Source organism: Ranitomeya imitator, chromosome 1 (assembly GCF_032444005.1).
Source record: "Ranitomeya imitator isolate aRanImi1 chromosome 1, aRanImi1.pri, whole genome shotgun sequence".
Taxonomy (NCBI): domain Eukaryota; kingdom Metazoa; phylum Chordata; class Amphibia; order Anura; family Dendrobatidae; genus Ranitomeya; species Ranitomeya imitator.
In genome coordinates this window covers 252,988,012-253,015,487 of record NC_091282.1, presented here as the reverse complement: position 1 = coordinate 253,015,487, position 27,476 = coordinate 252,988,012, and the positions used below count along the sequence as shown (strand labels likewise).

The window sequence follows — 27,476 nt, the reverse complement described above, 5'->3', positions numbered from 1 at the left end:
TTGTAAAGAAATAATTTATTAAAAAGCCACCCACTCGTCAACCTTTACTCTAGAAGTTGTCGTATATATTTCCATAATTTCTTCTGTAAAATTAGCTAGCTAAGGGAGAATAGTGTGATAGAGGGAATTCAGTAAATAATTAATACTGTTATTAGTGATTGGCTGTGTGGCCTTTGCACAAGTAATACTGAAATTATTAAACACTATTAATATAAAATACAGCCATTCACAAAAGCATTATGTAGCATATCATACCGCTTCACAGTATAAGCAAACCTGTACAAGTTAAACATTTATGATTATTACCTGGGTCAGTGGGATATTGGTGTTTTTCTCATCCGCAGCAAGTATCACTTGCAAAGTTCCTTCAATAGTTTCAAAGTCATAAGGATCCAACTAAAATAAAAAATATTTTACAAGTTTTTTTGTTTCTTTTTATACATATGGAAAACGAAAAATCGTTTGTCTCCTGATTACAATATTATTTGTAGTGAGAGCAGTCATTAATATTTTGGTTTCTGAATTTTCTAAAATATAAATCATATGATATCAGTTTTAAAAGTGTTAGTCATAGGACAAAATTTCATAAAAAATATACAGCTTTACCAATACACTAGCAGGATGCAGCAGACCCCATGATAAAGGCGTGGGCAGTACAGGTGCAAATACCAATGCAAACAGCCACTCACAAAGCTACCAATTCATGTGATGCACATCTTTTATTATTGATCCGCTACAATGCTGTCAATTAGTCCAAAACAGGGGTGGGCAATTAATTTTCCCGAGGGGTCACATGAGAGACCGTGTCTGTTGTGGAGAGCCGAACCAATAGGCCGAAATAAATTCTGCTCAATATTAATATATTATAATTATTATATTAATGATAATTTCTATTAATTATATCACTTTATATTGAGCAGAATTAAATACGCTGACATCCCTCTATATATCGTCTGAACCCGAGTACAGCCCTTTCTGTATATCGTATGAGCCCCCAACAGCCCCGTATATGCGGTATGAGCCCCACACAGCCTCCCCATATGCATCATGAGCCCCACACAGCCTCTCTATATACACTGCATGAGCCCCACACAGCCTCCCTATATACACTGCATGAGCCCCACACAGCCTCCCCATATGCAGCTCCATGTCACCCCTCCATGTGCAGCACCATGTCACCCCCCATGTGCAGCACCATGTCACCCATCCATGTGCAGCACCATGTCACCCCCATAGCCTCCCCATGCCCACCCAAACATCCCATACACATGAAAAAAAAAAAAAGACCACCACATACTCACCTCGGTACCGTTCCCCGGCATTCTGCTTCTCTCTCTGCCTCCGGTGCGCAGACTCTCCGGAGTACACAGCTGACGCGATGAAATTACGTAATTGCATCAGCTGTTTCACATGCTGATTGGTGGAGGAAGTGGCCGGTGGCCCCTCCTCCACCAAAGGAGTCAACGGCACAGCACAGATGGAGACAGCGAGCGGGCAGGCACGGCGTGACCCGTGGAACTCTGATTCCCAGCCCCACGGCTGTCTCGGGCCGCACTTTGCCCAGGTCTGGTCCAAAAGGTTAATAAAATTGAATATTTAAGTAAAAGTGAGGCATGGTCTTTCTTTGGAAAATATCTATGTGTGCATACGTTATTGGGCAACTATTAGGGTGAAGAATTGTGCAACTAAATAAAAATTTTCTCATCTCAACTGTTTACTTTATCTGTTCAAGTGAGAATAACAACCAACAACTCAAAATATACAAAAATACAGGGTGGAGCGCGGTAATTTGCTGATTTGGGAATGAAATAAAAAAATTATGATCATTAGAAAAATTTATTTTATATTTTAATTATACTGAACAGTAATGGAATTTTTAAATTACATGGTTTTAAATAGTGTATCTGGCAAATGTCGACCTTCGCTATCCACACACTGCTGCATACGTTTTCTGAAGTTTTCATGAACTCTAACAAGCATGTAAACTGGTATTCTGCCAATTTCAGCTTCAATATTGTTCCTTAGGTCTTCCAAGGTGTTGGGACGGTTGATATACACCTTAGACTTCAGGTAACCCCAAAGGAAAAAATCGCATGGGGCTAAATCTGGTGAGCGTGCTGGCCAGTTCACATCTCCCCTCAAAGAGATAAGCCGTCCAGGAAACATTTGCCTCAAACAATTCATGGTAACCCTCGCTGTGTGTGCAGTGGCACCATCCTGTTGGAACCATGTATCCTCTAGTTCCATTGCCTCAAGAGCCGGCTGAAAATAATCCTGTATCATAGACAAGTACCGTTCGGAGTTCACAGTTATGGCACGACCATTATCCTGAAAAAAGTAAGGACCAATGATGCCTACTCGTGATATGGCGCACCACACAGTGACGCGGTCCGAATGCAGAGGTCTCTCGTGAACTTCTCTGAGGTTTGTTTCACTCCAGTAATGCATATTTTGTTTGTTTACACACCCACTGAGGTGAAAATGTGCCTCATCAGAAAAAAACACAATTGCGTCACGGGGTATCGTTGCTAACATGTCTTCACAAGAGGTCCGCCGTGTCAAATAGTCCCATGCTGACAAATGTTGGACCACGCACATTTTATACGGGTGAAAATTCAGTTCATCATGAAGAATCCGGTGGAGAGAACGTCTTGAAATGCCAAGAGCAAATGATTGCTTCCGAGCAGAGCGTTTCGGAGATTGCAGTACTGCTGCTCTAACTCTCTCGATGTTTTGTGGTGTTGTAATCCTTCTCTCAGGTCCCCTTCGTACACATGACACATTCCCTGCTATTCTGAATGCATTCACCCAATTTACAATTGATTGCCGTCCAGGAACACGTCCGCGTGGAGGAACAGCGAATTGTAAACGAAAAGCACACTGCACTGCAATGATCGAGTGGGCATTTGAAAAATACGCTTCAACACAAAATGACCTCTCCTCACGTGTCCACTGCATGATGGCAACTGAAAGGCAGAGGAATACAAATCTCCCATCAGCCACTGTAAGCCACACCCACTCTCCCCTCTCTTCGACCGACAGTGCCGCCACAGCATGCAGTGCAAAAAAGCAAATTACCGCGCTCCACCCTGTACATTTCTGACATTTACAAAAAAAAAAATGACCAATTAAATTAACCGTCATAAGCCTTCTATCCTTGGAATCTGTCAGTTTCTCAATCTATTGATCATCAACTTTTTGGGACGCACCAACCAGAGCCTCCCAGGCCTGTTCAGAGAGGTGTATGGTTTTCCTTTAACATACACATCATCCAATTAAGAGGGGTTCAGGTCAGGTGAGGAAGGGAGCCATGATCTTTAAAAGGAACGTCTAATGTGCCAAAACACTATTAAACTGCAAATACGGGGTTAACCTGCAGGTTAATAGCATTCTAAAACTGTAAGCTCTGTACACAGCACATGGAGAGGTAGGACTCTGGCGATAGGGACCATCCAAAATAAGGTCACCTCGTTGAAGTTGCATGATTTTAAGCATTTATATCTAGAAATGATAAGAAAGTATCTCACTTTTTTTTTTTTTAAACCTATATACCAATAGAGGCATTCATGTATTCATTAAAAGCAGTGTGCTGGGGCATGATATATGTAAATGTGTGTGTGTGTATATATATATATATATACAGTGGGGCAAAAAAGTATTTAGTCAGTCAGCAATAGTGCAAGTTCCACCACTTAAAAAGATGAGAGGCGTCTGTAATTTACATCATAGGTAGACCTCAACTATGGGAGACAAACTGAGAAAAAAAAATCCAGAAAATCACATTGTCTGTTTTTTTAACATTTTATTTGCATATTATGGTGGAAAATAAGTATTTGGTCAGAAACAAACAATCAAGATTTCTGGCTCTCACAGACCTGTAACTTCTTCTTTAAGAGTCTCCTCTTTCCTCCACTCATTACCTGTAGTAATGGCACCTATTTAAACTTGTTATCAGTATAAAAAGACACCTGTGCACACTCTCAAACAGTCTGACTCCAAACTCCACTATGGTGAAGACCAAAGAGCTGTCAAAGGACACCAGAAACAAAATTGTAGCCCTGCACCAGGCTGGGAAGACTGAATCTGCAATAGCCAACCAGCTTGGAGTGAAGAAATCAACAGTGGGAGCAATAATTAGAAAATGGAAGACATACAAGACCACTGATAATCTCCCTCGATCTGGGGCTCCACGCAAAATCCCACCCCATGGGGTCAGAATGATCACAAGAACGGTGAGCAAAAATCCCAGAACCACGCGGGGGGACCTAGTGAATGAACTGCAGAGAGCTGGGACCAATGTAACAAGGCCTACCATAAGTAACACACTACGCCACCATGGACTCAGATCCTGCAGTGCCAGACGTGTCCCACTGCTTAAGCCAGTACATGTCCGGGCCCGTCTGAAGTTTGCTAGAGAGCATTTGGATGATCCAGAGGAGTTTTGGGAGAATGTCCTATGGTCTGATGAAACCAAACTGGAACTGTTTGGTAGAAACACAACTTGTCGTGTTTGGAGGAAAAAGAATACTGAGTTGCATCCATCAAACACCATACCTACTGTAAAGCATGGTAGTGGAAACATCATTCTTTGGGGCTGTTTCTCTGCAAAGGGGCCAGTACGACTGATCCGGGTACATGAAAGAATGAATGGGGCCATGTATCATGAGATTTTGAGTGCAAACCTCCTTCCATCAGCAAGGGCATTGAAGATGAAACGTGGCTGGGTCTTTCAACATGACAATGATCCAAAGCACACCGCAAGGGCAACGAAGGAGTGGCTTCGTAAGAAGCATTTCAAGGTCCTGGAGTGGCCTAGCCAGTCTCCAGATCTCAACCCTATAGAAAACCTTTGGAGGGAGTTGAAAGTCCGTGTTGCCAAGCGAAAAGCCAAAAACATCACTGCTCTAGAGGAGATCTGCATGGAGGAATGGGCCAACATACCAACAACAGTGTGTGGCAACCTTGTGAAGACTTACAGAAAACGTTTGACCTCTGTCATTGCCAACAAAGGATATATTACAAAGTATTGAGATGAAATTTTGTTTCTGACCAAATACTTATTTTCCACCATAATATGCAAATAAAATATTAAAAAAACAGACAATGTGATTTTCTGGATTTTTTTTTCTCAGTTTGTCTCCCATAGTTGAGGTCTACCTATGATGTAAATTACAGACGCCTCTCATCTTTTTAAGTGGTGGAACTTGCACTATTGCTGACTGACTAAATACTTTTTTGCCGCACTGTATATATATATATATATATATATATATATATATATATATATATATATATATATATATATATATATATATATATATATATATATCTCGAAATATAAAATGTAACTCTTTACTATTGTTCAGGTTCCCTGCCACTCCTCAATTTACTAGCCATCATAATACGGTAATAATTTCTCTATTCTCTCCAGGTATGACACTTCATGCTTTATCACACTGCCTAATCACAGCAGCAAAGTCACAAGAAAGCAGGGGCGGACATATCATTGGTGCAACCAAACAGGGACTTAAGTAGGGGGCCCATCTCCACATCCAAAGCAGGTGAAGTTGTGCATTTTAATGAGCTATTGGACTGCAAAAGGCCATATATTATTTTTACATAGGGGTTCTCTTCTGTGTCCGCCACTGCAATGAAGAACAAGGTCACTATACTTTTTGGCTGCTGCAGTTACACTTTACCTTGGTCAGCAAAGTGGTGAGACACACAAGCAGCAGAGCAGTCTCATAGATTTAGGGGTGGCTGGCGCCCCAACCTGATAGGGCATTGCAGAGCTTAGGGATTGGTGCAGGTCCCAGCAAGTAATCACATATACTGTAGATGTAAAATAACTTGCTAATATGGGATGAACATAACCGATTAGGTTCCCATGAAGATTAGGAGTGGCAAAAGTTTTTACTGTTAAAGATACATTTAACGCGGATCTTATTTATCAAAAAATGTGAAGCTTTGCTATACTAATGTCAGCACAGCATGATTGCAATGGGTGCTGATTTCATTTACCTTATGTAAAATTCCACTCAGACTGACAACAAGGTCTTGGGTGCTATTTAGTAGAGGGATAATCTGTTTTGCTTTTGCCACCAGCTTAGAATGTTCATTGGCGTCCACAACACAATCATCATGGCTGTTTTTCCAACTTGAGCCAGAAAGAAGTAGAGTTTCGATATAAAGCTGAAGGGCAGCATCAGAGTCCAACATAAAAGTGCTGCCAAACATAAACCAAGAAGAAAATTTGTACAGTTTACATAAAATGAATACAAGTCCATGTATAATGAGCAAGTACGGTTCTTACCTGCAGTACTTCAAGATGAGAGCTGTATCCACACGGGAGTTTTGAACTAAGGTGGAAATAAGCTCTTTCTTCTCTCCAGAATTTTGTCTAAAGGCAGACTGAAAAGAAATCTGCAAAATAAATTTGCAAAGACTTGTCTCATGTAAAGCATTTTGCATTTAGTCTCCGCCTATTCATTTTATATTACATGTTCCAAATTAAAAGTGTTAAGAAACATGAATAAACCATAACCAATTTACTTAATAAGAATAGGATCAGTACAGGGGATTATGGAATATTATAGGATTTTATTATAGAAAATAATTTTCATAAATGAAGGTTACTAAATTTCAACAATTCCTACATTTACAGCACATAAGGCTGGTATAAAAACAGGATTTTTGGTTGCTTACCGTAAAATCTGTTTCTCGGAGCCTTCATTGGGGGACACAGGAACCATGGGGTGTATGCTGCTGCCACTAGGAGGCTGACACTATGCAAATAAAAAGTTAGCTCCTCCTCTGCAGTATACACCCTACCGACAGGAAGTAGGATATTCAGTTAGTGAGAAAGCAGTAGGAGAAGCAACGTGTAAAAGAGGAATAATAATAAACTTTATTCACATAGCGCCAACAAATTCTACGGCGCTCCATAGATTAACAGTTTCAAACACTCGAAGAGTGTTCAAAGAACTCAAACGTATACAGTAAACAGAGCTGTTCAACTTGGGAGGGTGCTGTGTCCCCCAATGAAGGCTCCGAGAAACAGATTTTACGGTAAGCAACCAAAAATCCTGTTTTCTCTATCGCCTTTCATTGGGGGACACAGGAACCATGGGACGTCCCAAAGCAGTCCCTGGGGTGGGAAAAACCGACTTCCATCAGGTCCGAGGACTCACCACTGCCGCCTGCAGGATCCTTCTGCCCAGGCTGGAGTCCGCCGTAGTTCGGCGAAACGTGTGGATGGAAGACCAGGTGCCGCTTGCAAAGCCGTCAGCGATAACCCTGTGATGTACCGCACTGGAAGCGCCGACTGCCCGGGTAGAGTGAGCCTTTATCTCAGGAGGGGGCACTCTTGTTCTTGACCCGGTAAAGCTTCCAAAATTGCCGATCTGATAGAGCGAGCAATAGTCGCCATTGCCGATCTGATAGAGCGAGCAATAGTCGCCTTGGAAGTCGGCAGGCCTCTACGCACGCCATCAGGGATGGCGAAAAGAGAATCCATCTTTCGGAAAACGGCTGTGCTAGCCAGGGAGATCCTCACTGCCCTGACGAGGCCCAGCCTGTTCAACGATCACTCCAGAGGATGAATCGGAGCTGGACAAAAGGAAAGGTATAACGATGTCCTCGTTGAGGTGGAAAGATGAAAAACCACCTCGAGAAAGGAAGGAAGGCAGAGGCCTGGGACCACCTTGTCCTGGTTTAAAATCAAAAAAGGAGGTCGGCAAGAAGCGGCCGCCAACTCAAAAACGCGGCGGATCAAAAAGATGGACCTGAGAAAAGTCACCTTCCGAGATAGAACTGACAGGGAAAACTCCCTGAGAGGCTCAAAGGGGGGAACCCCTAAGCACAACCAATCCAACCTATAAATCCCATGAATCCACAGAGGCCCTGTACGGAGGGACAGCGTGGGCTACTCCTTGAAGGGAGGTCTTAACCTGTGGCTGAGAAGATAACATCTTCTGAAAGGGAAGAAGAGCGCAGGAACCTGGTCCTTTAGGGAACTAAGAGCGAAGCCCGAATCCAGCCCTGCCTGAAGGAAAACCAAATGGAAGGCAGGGAAAAAGGACATAGGTGAAAAGTGGTTGGACTCGCATCAACGAAAGTAAGCCTTCCAGGTACGATAGTAGATCCTGGAAGAAGACAAAGGCTTCCCAGCCTGGATTATAGAGTGACTCATCTGGGCCGAAAGGCCGGACGCTCTTAGAACTGTGGAGTCCACAGCCACGCCGTTAAACTGAGCGACCGATAATTCGGGTGGCAGATCGGACCCTGAGACAGCAGATCGGGTCCGCCCGGAAGACACCAGGGGTGTCCGCGGAAGATTGGCGATGTCTGCAAACTAAGACCTCCTTGGCCAATCCGGGACGATCAGAATGACCGGCACCCATCCAGCCTTGATCTTTTTCGACAGCTTGGAAAGCAAGGGAAGGCGTGGGAACCGATAGGGGAGCCCGAACTGCGACCGAGGAATGGCCAGAGAGACAACACCACTGAGAGGATCACGGGACCCTGGGCCGACCCGAGGGACCTCCTGTTCAATGGGGACGCCATGAGGTCCACCTCTGGAGTCCCCCATCGAAGAGCAATCCGATAGGAAACCTCCTGAAGTACCATTCCCCTGCCGCGAGGCCCTCGCGGCCGAGGAAGTCGGCGGCCTAAATGTCCACGCCGGGGACATGCACTGCGGAGCTCACCAGGACCGTTGCCTCTGTCCAAAGGAGGGTCCTGGAATCTCGGCCGAGGCCAGCAAACGCCGAGTCCACCCCTGGTGGTAGACATATGCACTGCTGTGTCATTGTCTGTCTGGATTCGAATTGGCAGGCTGCTGAGAATCCTTACCCAGTGAAGGAAAGACAGAAAAGATGATCCGGGACTCGAGGACATTGATCGGCAAAGGAGGCTCCTGCACCGACCAACAACCCTGAAAGAACAGGAGACAAAGCCCCGCGCCTCCGCGAGCGGACGGGCGTCCGTCGTCACCACCTGCCAGGGAACTGGAAGGAAGGATATGCTGTGAAGGATCTACTCTGGGATAAGAGAAGTGACCTCGGCCACCAGTCGAGGAACCATTTGACCTGGGAGAAAGCCGGATCGGACGATGCAGGGAGAAGACAGACCTGTACCCTGCGATAAAATAGCCTGCTGAAGAAGTCTTGAAAGAAACGGGCGAAGGGCAAACTGCTTCCGATGTTGCAACCAAACCTCCTTAGGGCCGAGAACCCTGGAGCAAGCGAACTTCCTGACAAAGGAGGGATATCCTGTCCTCGGGAAGGAAGACTCTGGTCCGACAAGTGTCGAAGAACATGCCCAGAGATACGAGACGCTGAACAAGACGGAACTTCTTCCTGTTGATGAGCCACCCGCAACGGTTAGAATGTCGGAAAAGATGGATAGACTTTCGGGAGCCTGAAACCGAAATTCCTGAGCCTCCATGAAAGTGATTACTGAACGAGGGAATATCATCCTGAAGTGTCTCCGACGAAACTTCCTGTACAGCAAATGGAGATCCGGACTGGGACGAACCCTGCTGTCCTCTGTCAGTACAGAAAGATTCGAAGAGAAGCCTGTGAACCGATGAACCATTCCTGTTCTGGGACGGGAACGTTTACCCCAGATTTAAGGAGGGAAACAATGGCTGTAAAGAAACCCGGGACTAGAGCGGGGTCTCTTGGAGGTTGGGATTTGAAGAAAACGATCCCAGGACCGTGAAATGAAGATTTTGTATCTAGAGGATACAAGTGCCCTGGCCCATGCGCCCTCTACTGAGGAGACCCAGACGTCCCTGAGGAACAGGAGACGGTTGCCCGGTCTGAGAAACGGGCTGGGGCCTAGTCGTGGGTCATGCCTAGGTGGAACTTCCAGTCCTGGACCTGGAGAATCCACCTTAGGAGTAGCAGGCACGCCAGGAAAGAGTGAGTCGAAGAATACCTTCTTCTACCTAACGTGCCAGAGGCCTCTGCTATTGCGAAGAGGAATCTGATGCCGCAAAACTACGAAAAAAGTCAAAAAGACCGAAGTAGCCGCCTAAGGGGAAGTAGGCGAGGTCTGGAGAAGGGGACTGGTGCCGCCAGTGTCGTCCTTAATAAATTTGGTCCAGCTTGGAACCGAAAAGGACGTGAACCCTGAAAAGGCAGGCTCGTAAGGGACTTCTTTGATGACTCTTGAGCCAAACAGTGCGACAGCTGGCAACAACATTACTGGACGCCTGTGCGGCAGAAGACGCGACGTCCAGGGCACAAATTATTCCCCGGCGTGAGAAATCTGGGAGGCAAGTTCCGCCAGCCGACCTGATGGAGCTCCAGCTTGAATGCCCCAACGGAGTTGTTTAGCCCCTCGGATACAGACTTCGAAACCCAAGTGGAAGCCCAAGCTGGGCATTGGGATGATTCGGCAGTTTTGAGAGCCGACTTCACGAAGGATTCCATGATCCTATCGATGGAATCTTTCAGAGCCGCCCACCGGACAGCGTAAGGACTGTGTTGGTGGCAAGTTTAGCAGCCGACGGATCCACAGGGGGAGAGGTCGTTCTCTAATGCCTCTCATTCCGGTTGGCAATGAGATCCGGAGGAAAGAGATATGAGACTCCAAGACTGTCTCTTTGAGAACGTCTGGTCGAATTCGCTCTTTCTCTGGACAGAAGCTCCTTGAATTCAGGATGAGGAGCAAATACCTTGGGAGGTAGCTTGGACCGTCTAAACGAAACCGCCTGATCTGCAGGTTTCGTAGAGGAATCTTTGATGCCACAGGTCTGATTGGTCGCTCCAATGAGGCTTTGAACCATATCCCTCATGTTAGCGATTTGGTTCGAATCCGGCCGCAAATTATCCTCCGAAGGCGTATCAGAGAATGCCTCGCCTGACTCAGGGGAGGAGGATCGGGAGGACGTCGACTGCAGAGGAGGACCGAGTGTCGAGATGGAGCGAGAAGAGGACTCAGACTGGCATTCCTGTCTGGACCTTTTTCAGCTAGCCTTGGAGGGCTCGGACGGAGCTTTCAGCGACCCGGTGGCTACTGCGGGGGTCTGCAGGGGTAACCGATCCAGCACGGACACCAGGGTTGAGACACCCGTGTTAGATTGGCCACCGATTGAGACGGAGAGGAGGCCCAGCCTGGGACTGGGGAATCACTCTCGGGCGGATCGGCTGGGGGATCCTGGGCGGTGGGCACAATCGGGTTGCTGCAGGAGTAGGAAGACGAAAATGGCCCCCTTTTTTGCCCGAGTGGATAGAGGGCAGGGGGGGGTGGGGGCAGAGGGGAGTGTCGGTCTGCAGAGCAGAACTACTCACGGTAGACGAAAAACGGGATCCGGAGGACGCTGTTCGGCTTGATAGGATGGGCCTCCGGTAAGAAGTCGTCTTTTAGGCAGGAGGGTGATATGAGCTCCTGCCGCAAATTGGACCGATCTGCGGATGTGACCGCGGTATGGGCTCCTGAGATGTGGCGACGGATGAGAGGTGCATGTAAAGGAGTCCCAAGATGGCGCCAGTGGGCGGAGAGAAGGCGGGCCGCAGTGAAAATGTCGGGCGGGAGAAAAGCCCGCCCGATGAGAGAAGAAAGGGGGAGGAGTCCGGCACCGGAAGTAGGCCCAGGCAGAAGCCGGGGCCTAAATTAGCGATCGGTGCCGGCATGGAAGGGCCGCAGCGGTGAACAGTGCGCCGCAGAAAGCGATAGGTGAGCGGCCGCCTACAGCGGCGAGAGTAGCGCAGCCGCCGGTCCAAAGCGGTGAGGCGGTCTGGCAAGCCGCCACGCTGAGGGAGGATGCGCGGCGCTGTAAGCGGCCAGAGGGACGCAGCTGCAGGGGGCCCGATTAGCGATGCGGCGGCCGTGCTGAAAAGAAATGAACAGCCGCATACAGCGGCCGGAGCAGGGAAGCCGCAGCGATGCGGCGGCTGGTAAGCCGCCGCGCTGAAAGGAAATGAACGGCCGCATACAGCGGCCGGAGCAGGGGAGCCACTGAGGGCCGCGCTAAAGCTGGGGCTGGATAGAGGGCAGGGGGGGGGGGGGGGGAAGCCTGCATGACCCGAGGCGGGAATGTCCCCCCCTGGGCACGGCCACGCAGATAGCGTGCCCGGACAAGAAGCGGCGCGGTGTTCCGTAAAGGCAGCCGCGCCGGGACAGGGAGGCCGCATCCACGGAAGTGGCGCGGCTGAAAAGAGATGCGATTCGCATCAGAAAACCCCTAAATAGGAACCCCCTTTTTAGGATCCAGGGAAGCCACAGGGTGGGGAGGGAAAATACTCACCTAAACATCCCCCGCCGGTACTAACCTGGAAGGAATGAGACGTCCACGGAGCTGATGGACGTCCTCGTCTCCTCCGACCGACAGACTCTGGTGGGCGAGTGGGTGGGGGACGGAGCCAGGACCGGACTTCTAAGCACGCTTGTGTGCTAGGATCTTGGTCCTGGTGAGGGATCTATGAGGATACGGGGTGGCAGTACACGCCGTACTCATAGTCCACATTGTGGGACTACAGGTGTGACTGTTCACCCTGTATCCCTCCGGAAAAACCTGAAAGGAAACGACGCACATTGAGGTAGATAAGGGTCTAATGAAAGACCCGTGTCCACCTCCTACTGACACTAAGCTAAACTGAATATCCTACTTCCTGTCGGTAGGGTGTATACTGCAGAGGAGGAGCTAACTTTTTATTTGCATAGTGTCAGCCTCCTAGTGGCAGCAGCATACACCCCATGGTTCCTGTGTCCCCCAATGAAAGGCGATAGAGAAATATTAGCTTATTATCAATATTAAAGAAAAAGTGCCTTAAGTGTAAAGGAAAGGTCTTCTAACACTTTACCAGGATCTTAGTACTTAGGGGTTGTCTTCATGACAGATAATTATGGCATATCCAAGGGATATGTTCTCAAATTAGTGCCCTTACCCCGATGACAAGAGAGGAGGCCGCACATTTGTTTGGATGTATTCAGAACTTATAGCAGTGAAGTAGTCCCGACACTAAAGTCAGTGAATCGCTGTGGATAGGTGTTACTGGTATCTATTAAATATAGGAAAACTGACTGAACAGCAATCTAGTCTGAACTGGTGCATAACCAAAAAAAGACTTATATAGCAAATAGATCAATGGCTGCACTCAATTTTACTGTACTAAAGCAAGGAAATGTGCGATACATGAAATGTGAATAGCATAATGGCTTGTGAAATCTATGAAAAAACACATGAGATGCTTAGCACAAGATTTGGCCAAAAATTGTGAGCCCATCCACCAAATGTCAAGGTAATCTCAGATCGGATGGGTACCTGACCTTACTGCCTAGTGTGAACACTTACCTATGGCTAATAACGTGGTAAAGCCTGCATTTATAGGAAGGTCGGAACCAACTGTGTTTGGATGTAATTAAAATCACAGCATGGTGAAGGGCGGGGCGTTCAAGTCAGAAAAATAGTACATAGTAAATATAGGAAAACTGACTGAACAGCAATCTAATCTAATCTAATCTGAACTGGTGCATAACCAAAAAAGACATATAGCAAATAGATCAATGGCTGCACTTAATTTTACTGTACTAAAGCATCTGATCTGAGATTACCTTGACGTTTGGTGGATGGGCTCAAAATATTTGGCCAAATCTTGTGCTAAGCATCTCATGTGTTTTTTCATAGATTTCACAAGCCATTATGCTATTCACATTTCATGTATCGCACATTTCCTTGCTTTAGTACAGTAAAATTGAGTACTGGTATCTATTAGACACCAAAAGAAATATCTAGAAGAAAAGAGAAAGAGCAGCATCCATACCAGGTGAATAATATCCAAAACGGTCTTTATTCTGCCATCCAATAGATACAACGTTTCGGCCAGAGTGGCCTTTGTCAAGTATCTATTGGATGGCAGTATAAAGACCGTTTTGGATATTATTCACCTGGTATGGATGCTGCTCTTTCTCTTTTCTTCTTGTGACTTTGGTCCAATTGGATCCTTGGACTTTGGAGCGTGCTTTCTACATCCGTGTGCTGGTGGTTGATTGTTTTGCACTTTACCAAAAGAAATATCTGTCATGAGACAAACAATTTATATATTTACAGTTCTACAATAAGCACTTTCTCTGGTTTACCCATGAAAATACTTCTGTTTTCTGTGATCATGCAGTTTTTATGTACTGGGTCCAAACCAATATCAATATCGACGTGACAAAATGTAATAATTAAAAAAGTAAATACTTCAAAATGGAAGTAGCCTTTATAATTTATATTGATGACTGGAGGGCACTGATAATACAATATATTTAATCTTAGGTTACAGAAAAACAAAGAATGTCACCTGCCCAATATATGTTCCTATATACGTCACTTACTCCAATATTACTGAGCTGGATGCCCCATTCTGCATCAGTAATAAGTTCCCGAAATTTGATTCGTTCTTCATCTTCGAGATACACAAGGGCAAGCTGAGCTCCAACCACAGCTATAGCCTATAAAAAAGATATTTGTGGTTTATTTTTTTTAAAGCAAAATGTCCAACTTTCAAACATTTCGTCATGTAAAGCTCAACATACCAAAACCTTGCTGTAATTTTGCCATGTGTTGTTTATGACAGTCCAAAGCTTTTCGAAAACGTCTTTCTTGGGGAGTAGAGAGCAGTATGCCAGCGCAAGGTTACAATCCACCACTCGACAATTGAAAACCTGTCTCAATCAAATATACACATACATATTAATAACATATACCAACAAGAAAACAGCCTTATTTAGGCTGGTTTCACAATTTTTGTTTTTTAGTAAGAGAAAAACAGTCATTTTTTTTTCTTCAGGGTGCTGGGCTGGATCACTATAAAAAAAACAGCACAATAATACTCCTGTGCTTGAAAAACCCCTTTAAACAGGGAACTGTCACACCATGCAGCCCATGCTAGATTTCAGAAGACACACAGTAGGACGGGCTACATAAAGAAGGAAACAGCTGCACTGAAAGTGTCAGGCTGACTGAGATGAATGTTCCTTCTCAGTCAGATAAAGAAAGTTATTTATCTTCTCTTTTAGTCTGGCTCCACTCAGTGTCCTGTCAGGTTGACTGAACAGAGGAGTGTGCATTCACTATGCCTGATCGGACACTGTGGTGACGTGACTTCTGTCTCAAGTGGATGTTCTTCCCGCAGCCCACCTAATGCGCGGTCTGTCAAATCTAGGACAGACCGCACAATGATATATGGCAGTTGCCATCTTTGAAATCCTGACATAGTACACTAGATTATGAATACTTTTTACTAAATAAAAGTATTTCGAAAAAGGATTAATATTTAAATGTGTATTTATAAATATTATATTTATCAGAGAACCCCTTCAATTGATAACTTTTTAATAGGATATGTCCATACATAGCAATTAAGAGGACAGCGTCAACTGCAGAGACACATCTCCAAGTGGCAACATCCAGTTGCCAATTTATTCCTAAATTTCTAATCACAATGTAACCAAGGAAGAACAATGCAGAGAAGTTAGAGAAGATGTTCCAGAAATGTGAGCGCATAAAGAATACAACTGTATGCATGTTACCAGACCGAAGAGCTGATAGGTCTTCTATAAATATATGATGCATTCACATTCATTTTTTGCATTGAAGGTTTTAGGTTATTGCATGCTAGTGGGGTTAGTCTGTAATTTTTAGTGCAGAGACATGTCAGCAAAAACTTTGTTTCCTCACCTTATGTAATAAGGCCATTGCAGTGTTTTTTACGAGTCCAACCGTGTTTTCACCCATAATTGCTATAAATGTTTTTGTCTCTGCCATCACTTTTTCATCATGCAACTAGGGAAAAAAAGTAACAAAAAATGGTTTTATTATAAGGATGAAATATGTAGAAATACTGGTCACAACCAGGGTTGTGGAGTCGGAGTCAGTATAAAATGGACTGACTCCTAAAATCTATAATAAATTATGTGCAATAGTTCAGTGCAGGATGTGTGGAATATTTTTTCATAATTTGTGAAAGGTATAAAATGTCCTATAAATGTCTGTTTTATTACTGATCTAAGGATATCTGCGTTTAGTTGTGATTAATCTGTGCTGCACTTTATGTACAATTGAAACCAGAAGTTTATAGATATTATATAAAAAGACACATGCATGTTTTTCTCAAAATCTGACATGAAATCAGAATAAACCTTTCCCGTTTAGGTCAATTAGGATTACCGTAATTATTACTATTTGCCAAATGCCAGAATAATGAGAGAGAATGTTTTAAGGCATTTTTATTACTTACTGCAAAGTCAAAAGTTTACATACATTTCATTAGTATTTGGTACCATTGCCTTTAACCCCTTAACCCCCAAAGGTGCTTTGCACGTTAATGACCTGGACCATTTTTACTATTCTGACCACTGTCCCTTTATGAGGTTATAACTCTGGAACGCTTCAACTGATCCTGATGATTCTGACACTGTTTTCCCGTGACATATTGTACTTCATGATAGAGGTAAAATTTCTTTGATATTACCTGCGTTTATTTGTGAAAAAAACGGAAATTTGGCGGAAATTTTGCAATTTTCCAACTTTGAATTTTTATGCCCTTAAATCACAGAGAAAAGTCACACAAAATACTTAATAAGTAACATTTCCCACCTGTCTACTTTACATCAGCACAATTTTGGAACCAAATTTTTTTTTTTTTTTTTTTTTTTTTTTTAGGGAGTTATAAGGGTTAAAGTTGACCAGCATTTTCTCATTTTTACAACACCTTTTTTTGTTTTAGGGACCACATCAAATTTGAAGTCATTTTGAGGGGTCTATATGATAGAAAATAACCAAGTGTGACACCATTCTAAAAACTGCACCCCTCAAGGTTCTCAAAACCACATTCAAGAAGTTTATTAACCCTTCAGGTGTTTCACAGGAATTTTTGGAATGTTTAAAAAAAACAAAAAAAACGAACATTTAACTTTTTTTCACAAAAAATTTACTTCAGCTCCAATTTGTTTTATTTTACCAAGGGTAACAGGATAAAATGGACCCCAAAAGTTGTTGTACAATTTGTCCTGAGTACGCCGATACCCCATATGTGGGGTTAAACCACTGTTTGGGCGCATGGCAGAGCTCGGAAGGGAAGGAGCGCCGTTTGACTTTTCAATGCAAAATTGACTAGAATTGAGATGGGACACCATGTTGCGTTTGGAGAGCCCCTGATGTGCCTAAACATTAAAACCCCCCACAAGTGACTCCATTTTGGAAAGTAGACCCCCTAAGGAACTTATCTAGATGTGTGGTGTGCACTTTGACCCGCCAACTGCTTCACAAAAGTTTATAATGTAGAGCCGTAAATATAAAAAATCATATTTTCACAAAAGTGATCCTTTTGCCCCCAATTTTTTATTTTCCCAAGGGTAAGAGAAGAAATTTGAACCCAAAAGTTGTTGTGCAATTTGTCTTGAGTACGCCGATACCCGATATGTGGGAGTAAACCACTGTTTGGGCGCATAGCAGAGCTCGGAAGGGAAGGAGCGCCGTTTGACTTTTCAATGCAAAATTGACTGGAATTGAGATGGGACACCATGTCGCGTTTGGAGAGCCCCGGATGTGCCTAAACATTAAAATCCCCCACAAGTGACACCATTTTGGAAAGCAGACCCCCTAGGGAACTTATCTAGATGTTTTGTGAGAGTTTTCAACCCCCAAGTGTTTCACTACAGTTTATAACGCAGAGCCGTGAAAATAAAAATTCTTTTTTTTTTTTTCACAAAAATTATTTTTTAGCCCCCAGTTTTGTATTTTCCCAAGGGTAACAGGAGAAATTGGACCTTAAACGTTGTTGTCCAATTTGTCCTGAGTACGCCGATACCCCATATGTGGGGGGAAACCACCGTTTGGGTGCATGGCAGAGCTCGGAAGGGAAGGAGCGCCGTTTGGAATGCAGACTTAGATGGAATGGTCTGCAGGCGTCACATTGCTTTTGTAGAGCCCCTATTGTACCTAAACAGTAGAAACCTCCCACAAGTGACCCCATATTGGAGACTAGACCCCCCCAAGGAACTTATCTAGATGTGTTGTGAGAACTTTTAACCCTTAAGTGTTTCACTACAGTTTATAACGCAGAGCCGTGAAAATAAAAAAATCATTTTTTTCCACAAAAATTATTTTTTAGCAAGCAATTTTTTATTTTCACAAGGGTACCAGGAGAAATTGGACCCCAAAAGTTGTTGTCCAGTTTGTGCTGAGTACGCTGATACCCCATATCTGGGGGGAACCACTGTTTGGGCACACGTCGGGGCTCGGAAGGGAAGTAGTGATGTTTTGGAATGCAGACTTTGATGGAATGGTCTGCGGGCGTCGTTATGTTTGCAGAGCCCCTGCTGTGCCTAAACAGTAGAAACCCCCACAAGCCCCCCAAATTTTTATTTTCCCAAGGGTAACAGGAGAAATTGGACCCCAAAAGTTGTTGTCCAATTGGTCCTGAGTACGGTGATACCCCATATATTAGGGTAAACCCCTGTTTGGGCAAACGGGAAAGCTCGGAAGGGAAGGAGCACTGTTTTACTTTTTCAACGCAGAATTGGCTGGAATTGAGATTGGACGCGCTTGGAGAGCCCTTGATGTGCCTAAACAGTGGAAGCCCCCAATTCTAACTGAAACCCTAACCCAAACACACCCCTAACCCTAATCCCAACTCTACCCATAACCCTAACCACACCCCTAACCCCAACACACCCCTAACCTCAACAGACCCCTAACCCTAATCCCAACCATAACCACACCCCTAACTCTAATCCCAACCATAACCCTAACCCTGACACACCCCTAATCCTAATCCCAACCGTTAATGTATTCCAAACCCTAAATTTAGCCCCAACCCTAACTTTAGCCCCCACCCTAACCCTTACTTTAGCTAGCCCCAACCTTATCTGCAGCCCCAACCCTAACTGCAGCCCTAACCCCAACCCTAGCCCCAACCCTAATGGTAAAATGGAAATAAATACTTTTTTTAATTTTATTATTTTTCCCTAACTAAGGGGGTGATAATTAACTTTTATAGCAGGTTTTTTAGCGGATTTTTGTGATTGGCAGCCGTCACACACTAAAAGATGCTTTTTATTGCAAAGAATAGTTTTTGCGTCTCCACATTTTGAGAGGTATAATTTTTACATATTTTGGTCCACAGAGTCATGTGAGGTTTTGTTTTTTGCTTGTTTTTTGATTAATTGGTACTATTTTCGGGCATGTGACATTTTTTGATCGCTTTTTATTGCGATTTTTGTGAGGCAGAATGACAAAAAACCAGTTATTCATGAATTTATTTTTGGGGGTGCGTTTATACCGTTCCACGTTTGGTAAAATTGATAAAGCAGTTTTATTATTCGGGTCAGTACGATTACAGCGATACCTCATTTATATCATTTTTTCATGTTTTGGCACTTTTATACGATAAAAACTATTTTATAGAAAAATAATTATTTTTGCATCGTTTTATTCTGAGGACTATAACTTTTTTATTTTTTCGCTGATGATGCCGTATGGCAGCTCGTTTTTTGCGGGACAAGATGACGTTTTCAGCGGTATCATGGTTATTTATATTCGTCTTTTTTATCGCGTGTTATTACACTTTTTGTTCGGTGGTATGATAATAAAACATTGTTTTTTGCCTTTTTTTAACGGTGATCACTCAAAGGGTTAACTAGTGGGACAGTTTTATAGGTTGGGTCATTACGGACGCGGCGATACAAAATACGTGTACTTTTATTGTTTTTTTTTTAGATGAAGAAATGTATTTATGGGAGCAATTTTTTTTTCTTTACTTAGGAATTTTTCTTTTTTTTTTTTTTTTTTTTTACATGTGTGAATATATATATTTTTTTTTTACTCTATAACAATGCCCCTGGGGGGCAGCATGTAATAGGGTCAGATCGCTGATCTGACACTTTGCGGAGCACTGTGTCAGATCAGCTCTGAGCAGGCGCTTGCAAGCAACCTCCCTGCAGGACCAGGAAGGTCCCCTGTGGCCACTTTGGATCCGGAACTGCAGGGAGGAGGAGGTAGGGGACCCTCGGAGCAACGCGATCACATCGCGTTGCTCCAAGGGTCTCAGGGAAGCACGCAGGGAGCCCCTCTCTGCGCAATGCTTCCCTATACCGCCGGAACACTGCGATCATCTTTGATTGCAGTGTGCCGGGGTTTAATGTGCCAGTAGCGGTCCGTGACCACTCCTGGCACATAGTGCCGGATGTCAGCTGCGATAGTCAGCTGACAACCGGCCGTGCTCCCACCGTGAGTGCAGCCGATCGCATATGACGTACTTTCCCGTCACTGGGAATGAAGTCCCAGGTCACCTCGACGGGATAGTACGTCATATGGGATTAAGGGGTTAAACTGAATGACTTGGGTCAAACATTTGGGATATCCTTCCACAAGCTTCTCACAATAGATGGTTGGAATTTGGGCCCATTCCTCCTGACTAAACTGGTGTAACTGATCCAGGCTTGTAACTCGCCTTGTTCGCACCCGTTTTTTCTGCTTTGCCCATAAATTTTCAATAGGATTCAGATCAAGGTGTTTTGATGGCCACTCCAAAACATTGATTGTTATCCTTAACCCCTTAGTGACAGAGCCAATTTGGTACTTAATGACCAGGCCAATTTTTGCAATTCTGACCACTGTCACTTTATGAGGTTATAACTCTGGAACGCTTCAACGGATCCCGCTGATTCTGAGATTGTTTTTTCGTGACATATTGTACTTCATGTTAGTGGTAACATTTCTTCGATATTACTTGCGATTATTTATGAAAAAAACGGAAATATGGCGAAAATTTTTAAAATTTTGCAATTTTCAAACTTTGTATTTTTATGCCCTTAAATCAGAGAGATATGTCATGAAAAATAGTTAATAAATAACATTTCCCACATGTCTACTTTACATCAGCACAATTTTGGAAACAAAATTTTTTCTTGTTAGGGAGTTATAAGGGTTAAAAGTTGACCAGCAATTTCTCATTTTTACAACACCATTTTTTTTTAGGGACCACATCACATTTGAAGTCATTTTGAGGGGTCTATATGATAGAAAATAATGAAGTGTGACACCATTCTAAAAACTGCACCCCTCAAGGTTCTCAAAACCACATTCAAGAAGTTTATTAACCCTTTACGTGCTTCACAGGAACTGAAACAATGTGGAAGGAAAAAATGAACATTTAACTTTTTTTTGCAAACATCTTAATTCAGAACCATTTTTTTTATTTTCACAAGTGTAAAAACAGAAATGTAACCATAAATTTTGTTATGCAATTTCTCCTGAATACGCCAATACCCCATATGTGGGGGTAAACCACTGTTAGGGCGCACCGCAGAACTTAGAAGTGAAGGAGCGCCGTTTGACTTTTTCAATGCAGAATTGGCTGGAATTGAGATCGGACACCATGTCACATTTAGAGAGCCCCTGATGCACCTAAACAGTGGAAACTCCCCACAAGTGACACCATTTTGGAAACTAGACCCCTTAAGGAACTTATCTAGATGTGTGGTGAGCACTTTGAACCCCCAAGTGCTTCACAGAAGTTTATAACGTAGAGCCGTGAAAATAAAAAATCGCTTTTGTTTACACAAAAATGATCTTTTCGCCCATAAATTCTTATTTTCACAAGGGTAACAGGAGAAATTAGACCACAAAAGTTGTTGAGCAATTTCTCCTGAGTACGCTGATACCCAATATGTGGGGGTAAACAACTGTTAGGGCGCACCGCAGAGCTTGGAAGAGAAGGAGTGCCGTTTTACTTTTTCAATGTAGAATTGGCTGGAATTGAGATTGGACGCCATGTCGCGTTTGGAGAGCCCCTGATGTGCCTAAACAGTGGAAACCCCCCACAAGTGACACCATTTTGGAAACTAGACCCCTTAAGGAACTTATCTAGATGTGTGGCGAGCACTTTGAACCCCCATGTGCTTCACAGAAGTTTATAACGTAGAGCCGTGAAAAAAAAAAATTGCATTTTTTCTACAAAAATGATCTTTTTGCCCACAAATTTTTATTTTCACAAGGGTAACAGGAGAAATTAGACCACTAACGTTGTTGTGCAATTTCTCCTGAGTACGTCGATACCCAATATGTGGGGGTAAACCACTGTTTGGGCGCACCGCAGAGCTTGGAAGAGAAAGAGTGCCGTTTTACTTTTTCAATGTAGAATTGGCTGGAATTGAGATCGGACGCCATGTCGCGTTTGCAGAGCCCCTGATGTACCTAACCAGTAGAAACCCTCCACAAGTGACCCCATTTTGGAAACTAGACCCCCCAAGGAACTTATCTAGATGTGTGGTGAGAACTTTGAATGCCCAAGTGCTTCACAGAAGTTTAGAATGCAGAGTCGTGAAAATAAAAAATATTATTTTTTTCCACAAAAAAGATATTGTAGCCCCCAAGTTTTTATTTTCACAAGGGTAACAGGAGAAATTGGACTGCAATAGTTGTTGTCCAATTTATCCCGAGTACGCTGATGCGCCATATGTGGGGGTAAACCACTGTTTGGGCGCACGGCAGAGCTCGGAAGGGAAGGAGCGCCTTTTTGGAATGCAGACTTTGATAGAATGGTCTGTGGGCATTATGTTGCGTTTGCAGAGCCCCTGATGTACCTAAACTGTAGTAACCCCCCACAAGTGACCCCATTTTGGAAACTAGACCCCCCAAGGAACTTATCTAGATGTGTGGTGAGAACTTTGAATGCCCAAGTGCTTCACAGAAGTTTAGAATGCAGAGTCGTGAAAATAAAAAATATTATTTTTTTCACAAAAAAGATTTTGTAGCCCCCAAGTTTTTATTTTCACAAGGGTAACAAGAGAAATTGGACCCCAGAAGTTGTTGTCCAATTTATCCCGAGTACGCTGATGCCCCATATGTGGGGGTAACCCACTGTTTGGGCGCACGGCAGAGCTCAGAAGGGAGGGAGCACCATTTGACTTTTTGAGCGCAAAATTGGCTGTCGTATTTGGAGACCCCCTGATGTACCTAAACAGTGGAAACCCCCCAATTCTAGCTCCAACCCTAACCCCAACACACCCCTAACCCTAATCCCAACCTCATCCATAATCCTAATCACTAACCCTAACCATAATCACAACCCTTACCCCAAAACAACCCTAATGTCAACCCTAACCATAACCCTAATCAAAACCCTAAATCCAACACACCCCTAATCCTAATCTCAACCCTAACCTCAAACCTAACCATAATCCCAATACACCCCTAATCACAACCCTAACCTTAACCCTAATCCCAAACCTAACCCTAATCCCAAGCGTAACCCTAATGCCAACCCTAACCCTAATACGAACCCTAATCCAAACCCTAACCCTAATCCCAGCTCTAACCCTAACTTTAGCCCCAACCCTAGCCCTAACTTTAGCCCCAACCCTAACCCTAGCCCTAGGGCTACTTTCACACTTGCGTCGTTTGGCATTCCATCGCAATCCGTCGTTTTGGACAAGAAACGGATCCTGCAAATGTGCCCGCAGGATGCGTTTTTTGCCCATAGACTTGTATTGCTGACGGATCGTGACGGATGGCCACACGTCGCGTCCGTCGTGCACTGGATCAGTTGTGTTTTGGCGGAGCGTCGGCACAAAAAAAGTTCAATGAAACGTTTTTTTGTACGTCGCATCCGCCATTTCTGACCGCGCATGCGTGGCCGTAACTCCGCCCCCTCCTCCCCAGGACATAGATTGGGCAGCGGATGTGTTGAAAAACTACAGCTGCTGCCCACGTTGTGCACAATTTTCACAACGTGCGTCGGTATGTCGGGCCGACGCATTGCGACGGCCCCGTACCGACGTAAGTGTGAAAGAAGCCTAACCCTAAGTTTAGCCCCAACCCTAACCCTAAATTTAGCCCCAACCCTAACCCTAAATTTAGCCCCAACCCTACCCCTAACCCTACCCCTAACCTAACCCTACCCCTAACCTAACCCTACCCCTAATTTTAGCCCCAACTGCTGTTCTCCTGCCGGCCGGCAGATGGAGACAGATGGCGGGCGCACTGGGCATGCGTCCGCCATGTTCTGCTGCCGGCGGCCAGGAGGAGCAGCAAGAGGATCCAGGGACCTAGGTGAGTATGCTAGGGTCCCCGAATCCCCCTATTTCTCTGTCCTCTGATGTGCGATCACATCAGAGGACAGAGAATTACACTTTACTTTTTTTTGCGGTCGCCGGTAAATAGTTAATTACCGGCGATCGCAAAACAGGGGTCGGTAATACCGACCCCGATTGTGCTCTTTGGGGTCTCGGCTACCCCCGGCAGCCGAGACCCCAAAGATTCTCCCGGTGCCGGCCGGCGGGCGCACTGCGCATGCGCCCGCCATTTTGAAGATGGCGGCGCCCACCGGGAGACACGAGGAGCATCGGGGGAGCTAGGTGAGTATTGGGGGGCCACCTGGGACCCCTTTTCTCTGTCCTCCGATGTGCGATCACATCGGAGGACAGAGAAATTAAAAAGAGATCGCTTTTTTTTTTTTTTTTTGCGATCGCCGGTAAACGGTTAATTACCGGCGATCGCAAATGCGGGGTGGGTTAAAAACCCCCCGAATCATGTTCTCTGGGGTCTCGGCTACCCTCGGCAGCCGAGACCCCGGAGAAAATCGGCCTCTGGGGGGCGCTATGGACTTTTTCCACAGCGCCGTTAATTAACGGCGCTGTGGTTTAAGTACCCTTAGCGGCCGCCGTTAAAAGGCGTATCGGCGGTCGCTAAGGGGTTAAGCCACTTTGTTACCATTTTGGCAGTATGTTTCGGTCTTTGTCCATTTGGAAGATCCATTTCCTCCCAAGCTTTGACTTCCCGGCTGATGTCTTGAGATGTTGCCACATAATTTTCTTTTCTCATGATGCCACCTATTTTTTGAAGTGCATCAGTCCCTCCTATAGCAAAACAACCACACAACATGATGCTGCAGCCCCTGCGTTTCACAGTTGGCATGATGTTCTTAGGCTTTCAAGTTTGTCCCTTTTTCCACTAAATGTAAAAATGGTCATTATGCCCAAAAAGTTCAATTTTAGTTCCATCAGACCAAGGGACATGTCTCCAAAAATTAAGGTCTTTGATCCTTGGTGCATTTGCAAACATTAATCTGTTTTTTTTTTATGTTTCTTTTGGAATAATGGCTTCTTCCTGGCAGAGTGGCTTTTCAGCCCACGTTGATATAGTACTCATTTCACTGTGGATATTGACACAATCTTACCAGCTTCCACCATCATCTTCACAAGGTCTTTTGCCTTTGTCCTTGGGTTGATATGCACATGTTGGACCAAAGCACATACATCTCTGGGACACAAACCTGTCTCCTTCCTGAGCGGTATGATGGCTGGACATTCCCATCTTGTTTGCATTTGAACATATTTGTTTGTACAGAAGAAAGCGGTACCTTCAGGTACCTTGAAATTGTAACCAAGGATGAGTCAGACTTGGGCAAGTCCACAATTCTCTTCCTGATATCTTGGCTGATTTCTTGAGACTTTCCCATGATGCTATACAAAGAAGCAGTGTGTTTCAGGTGTGCATTAAAATACAACCAAAGGTTTTTCTCTTTCTCAGATGTTGCCAAAAAACCAGAAGCTTCCAAACACATGACATCATTATATTGGCAGTCCAGAATCATTTAAAGGCATAGTAATCTAAGTGTATGTAAACTTTTGACTTTTCAGTAAGTATCAAAAATTGCCTATCAATTTCATATCAAATATTGAGAAAAACATGCATATGTGTCTTTTTATATAATGTACGTAAACTGGTTTCAACTGTACATGCTCAGTAGTGAGGCAGTGCTGTGGAGTCAGTCAAGTCAGGGAAATTGAGAAGTCAGATTCAGAGATTTGAGTACACAACCCTGGTCACAACTATATTAAAAATCTAAAAAAAAAATTATGAGGCTTTGGAATAGATTTAGAAAAACTATGTTAAAATTCTTTGATTTGGAAACACTGCAGATCTGAAGAGATTTAAAACTGGTGTAAAACGATGCCTCATGTTTTTAAGTCAAACATTGCTATACCTTGGCACTCAAATTACTATCCATATTATTTGAAACACCGTATTGCAGACAAGTCCCAAATGCACAAATTATGAGTTGCAACGTAAGTTCACATTGGCTGCACTCTTGCAAATTTTCCAGCAGTGCAGTTATTGGTGTCTTAGCAGGTAACAAGGCATTTTCACCTGTTGAGTCAAAAACAATTTGAGATAAATACTTTACAAGTGCATTTCTTCCATAGAAAATGGTTTGATATATTACAAAAGTTAAAGGATCTTTCAGCGATTCTGTCAGATTTGACTACAAGATTAAGGTTTCATGCAGTGATATTTCTGTCTAAATACATAAACGTGGAGGAACGCAGTGGAGTCTGTTGGATGCTGTTGTGAACATTCATAGAATGGAATAATATTGTGACTTCAATTACAAAAAAGTCATGACACATAAGAATACAGTTGAAACACCACAATATAAAGTCTTGTTCAATGTAAACCAGAGGAGCATTGTATGGCCTATAAATCTCCTTGTGCAGGCATGGCACTCTCCAAAAGGAGAAATGTTCACCCTTAGAACCTCTGTCAGAAGTCTCTCACTTAGCCATCCTGCTTTGCACTTATGAGAGGCAAACGCCCTGCAAAATGTCTGCAAATGCAGTGTCTGTGTTTTTTTTTATCCTAAGTCATGTGGCAAGGCTCGTTAAAGGGTTGATGGTTTGTGCAATGGATTTGACCTCTTTAATGATGATTGAGAAGCAGACAAATTAAAAAGCATTTCCTTACCTCAAATACGCCTATCACCCCCACATTTCTGAACATGACATTACATCATATAGTGGAGATAAACAATTGTCACCATTACCATTAATGTAAGGACGGTTGGCCAAATTCACGCAATCCAAAGGATACAGCTTTCTACCTGCAATACAAATACAGGGAAGTGGGGAATACTCTGAACAAATATTCATTTGATGAAAATATATTTTCAAAAAGTAGCTTTCATTTTCAAAGAGTAAGAGCAGCAAAATATTGCATTAATATATCATCATTTACCAACTAATTTAATTACCATCTATACTTGGAACAAAAGCAGTAGTTAAGTCATAGGCAACTGGCAGAACAATCAGTGGATCAAGGACAATTCCATCCTCACTAAAGAAATCCTCATAGGTCCACTCTTCATAATGATCTCGTTCACCTCCAAAGCTGGCATACTGTAAGGAAGACGCAAATTACAAATAATTTTACTTTTTAATGACTTACTTTCAAAATATATATTAGCTCATAAATGCAAACAAAAGTAATATTTTAGGGGTGATATTTAAAATAAATTCTGTTCAGGGATCACATTTGGGCTCAGAATAAACAGTGTAAAGAAGTGTCTAACACCATAGATTGATTATAAGTACCATTTGTTCTCGTAGAACACAAATTTACAGATAGGTATGTTTATCTCGGAAACGGTTCCTGCATTTTAAAGAACAATATGCATTAAAAGCCTCCGAGGATAAAACAG

General features: G+C 43.9%; 1 protein-coding gene across 1 annotated transcript in view; it reads right to left on the bottom strand.

Annotated features, from left to right (window-relative positions):
• Positions 1-27,476, bottom strand: part of KNTC1 (kinetochore associated 1) — a 356,896-nt gene that overhangs the window by 98,595 nt on the left and 230,825 nt on the right. Inside the window, exons 37-45 of the mRNA XM_069755662.1 lie at positions 27,030-27,174; positions 26,823-26,879; positions 25,986-26,149; positions 15,674-15,778; positions 14,530-14,658; positions 14,329-14,445; positions 6,314-6,423; positions 6,022-6,226; positions 307-396 (exon numbers count right to left, since the gene is read on the bottom strand). Of these exons, the coding sequence (XP_069611763.1) occupies positions 307-396; positions 6,022-6,226; positions 6,314-6,423; positions 14,329-14,445; positions 14,530-14,658; positions 15,674-15,778; positions 25,986-26,149; positions 26,823-26,879; positions 27,030-27,174 (1,122 nt within the window). The remainder of the gene's footprint in view (positions 1-306; positions 397-6,021; positions 6,227-6,313; positions 6,424-14,328; positions 14,446-14,529; positions 14,659-15,673; positions 15,779-25,985; positions 26,150-26,822; positions 26,880-27,029; positions 27,175-27,476) is intronic.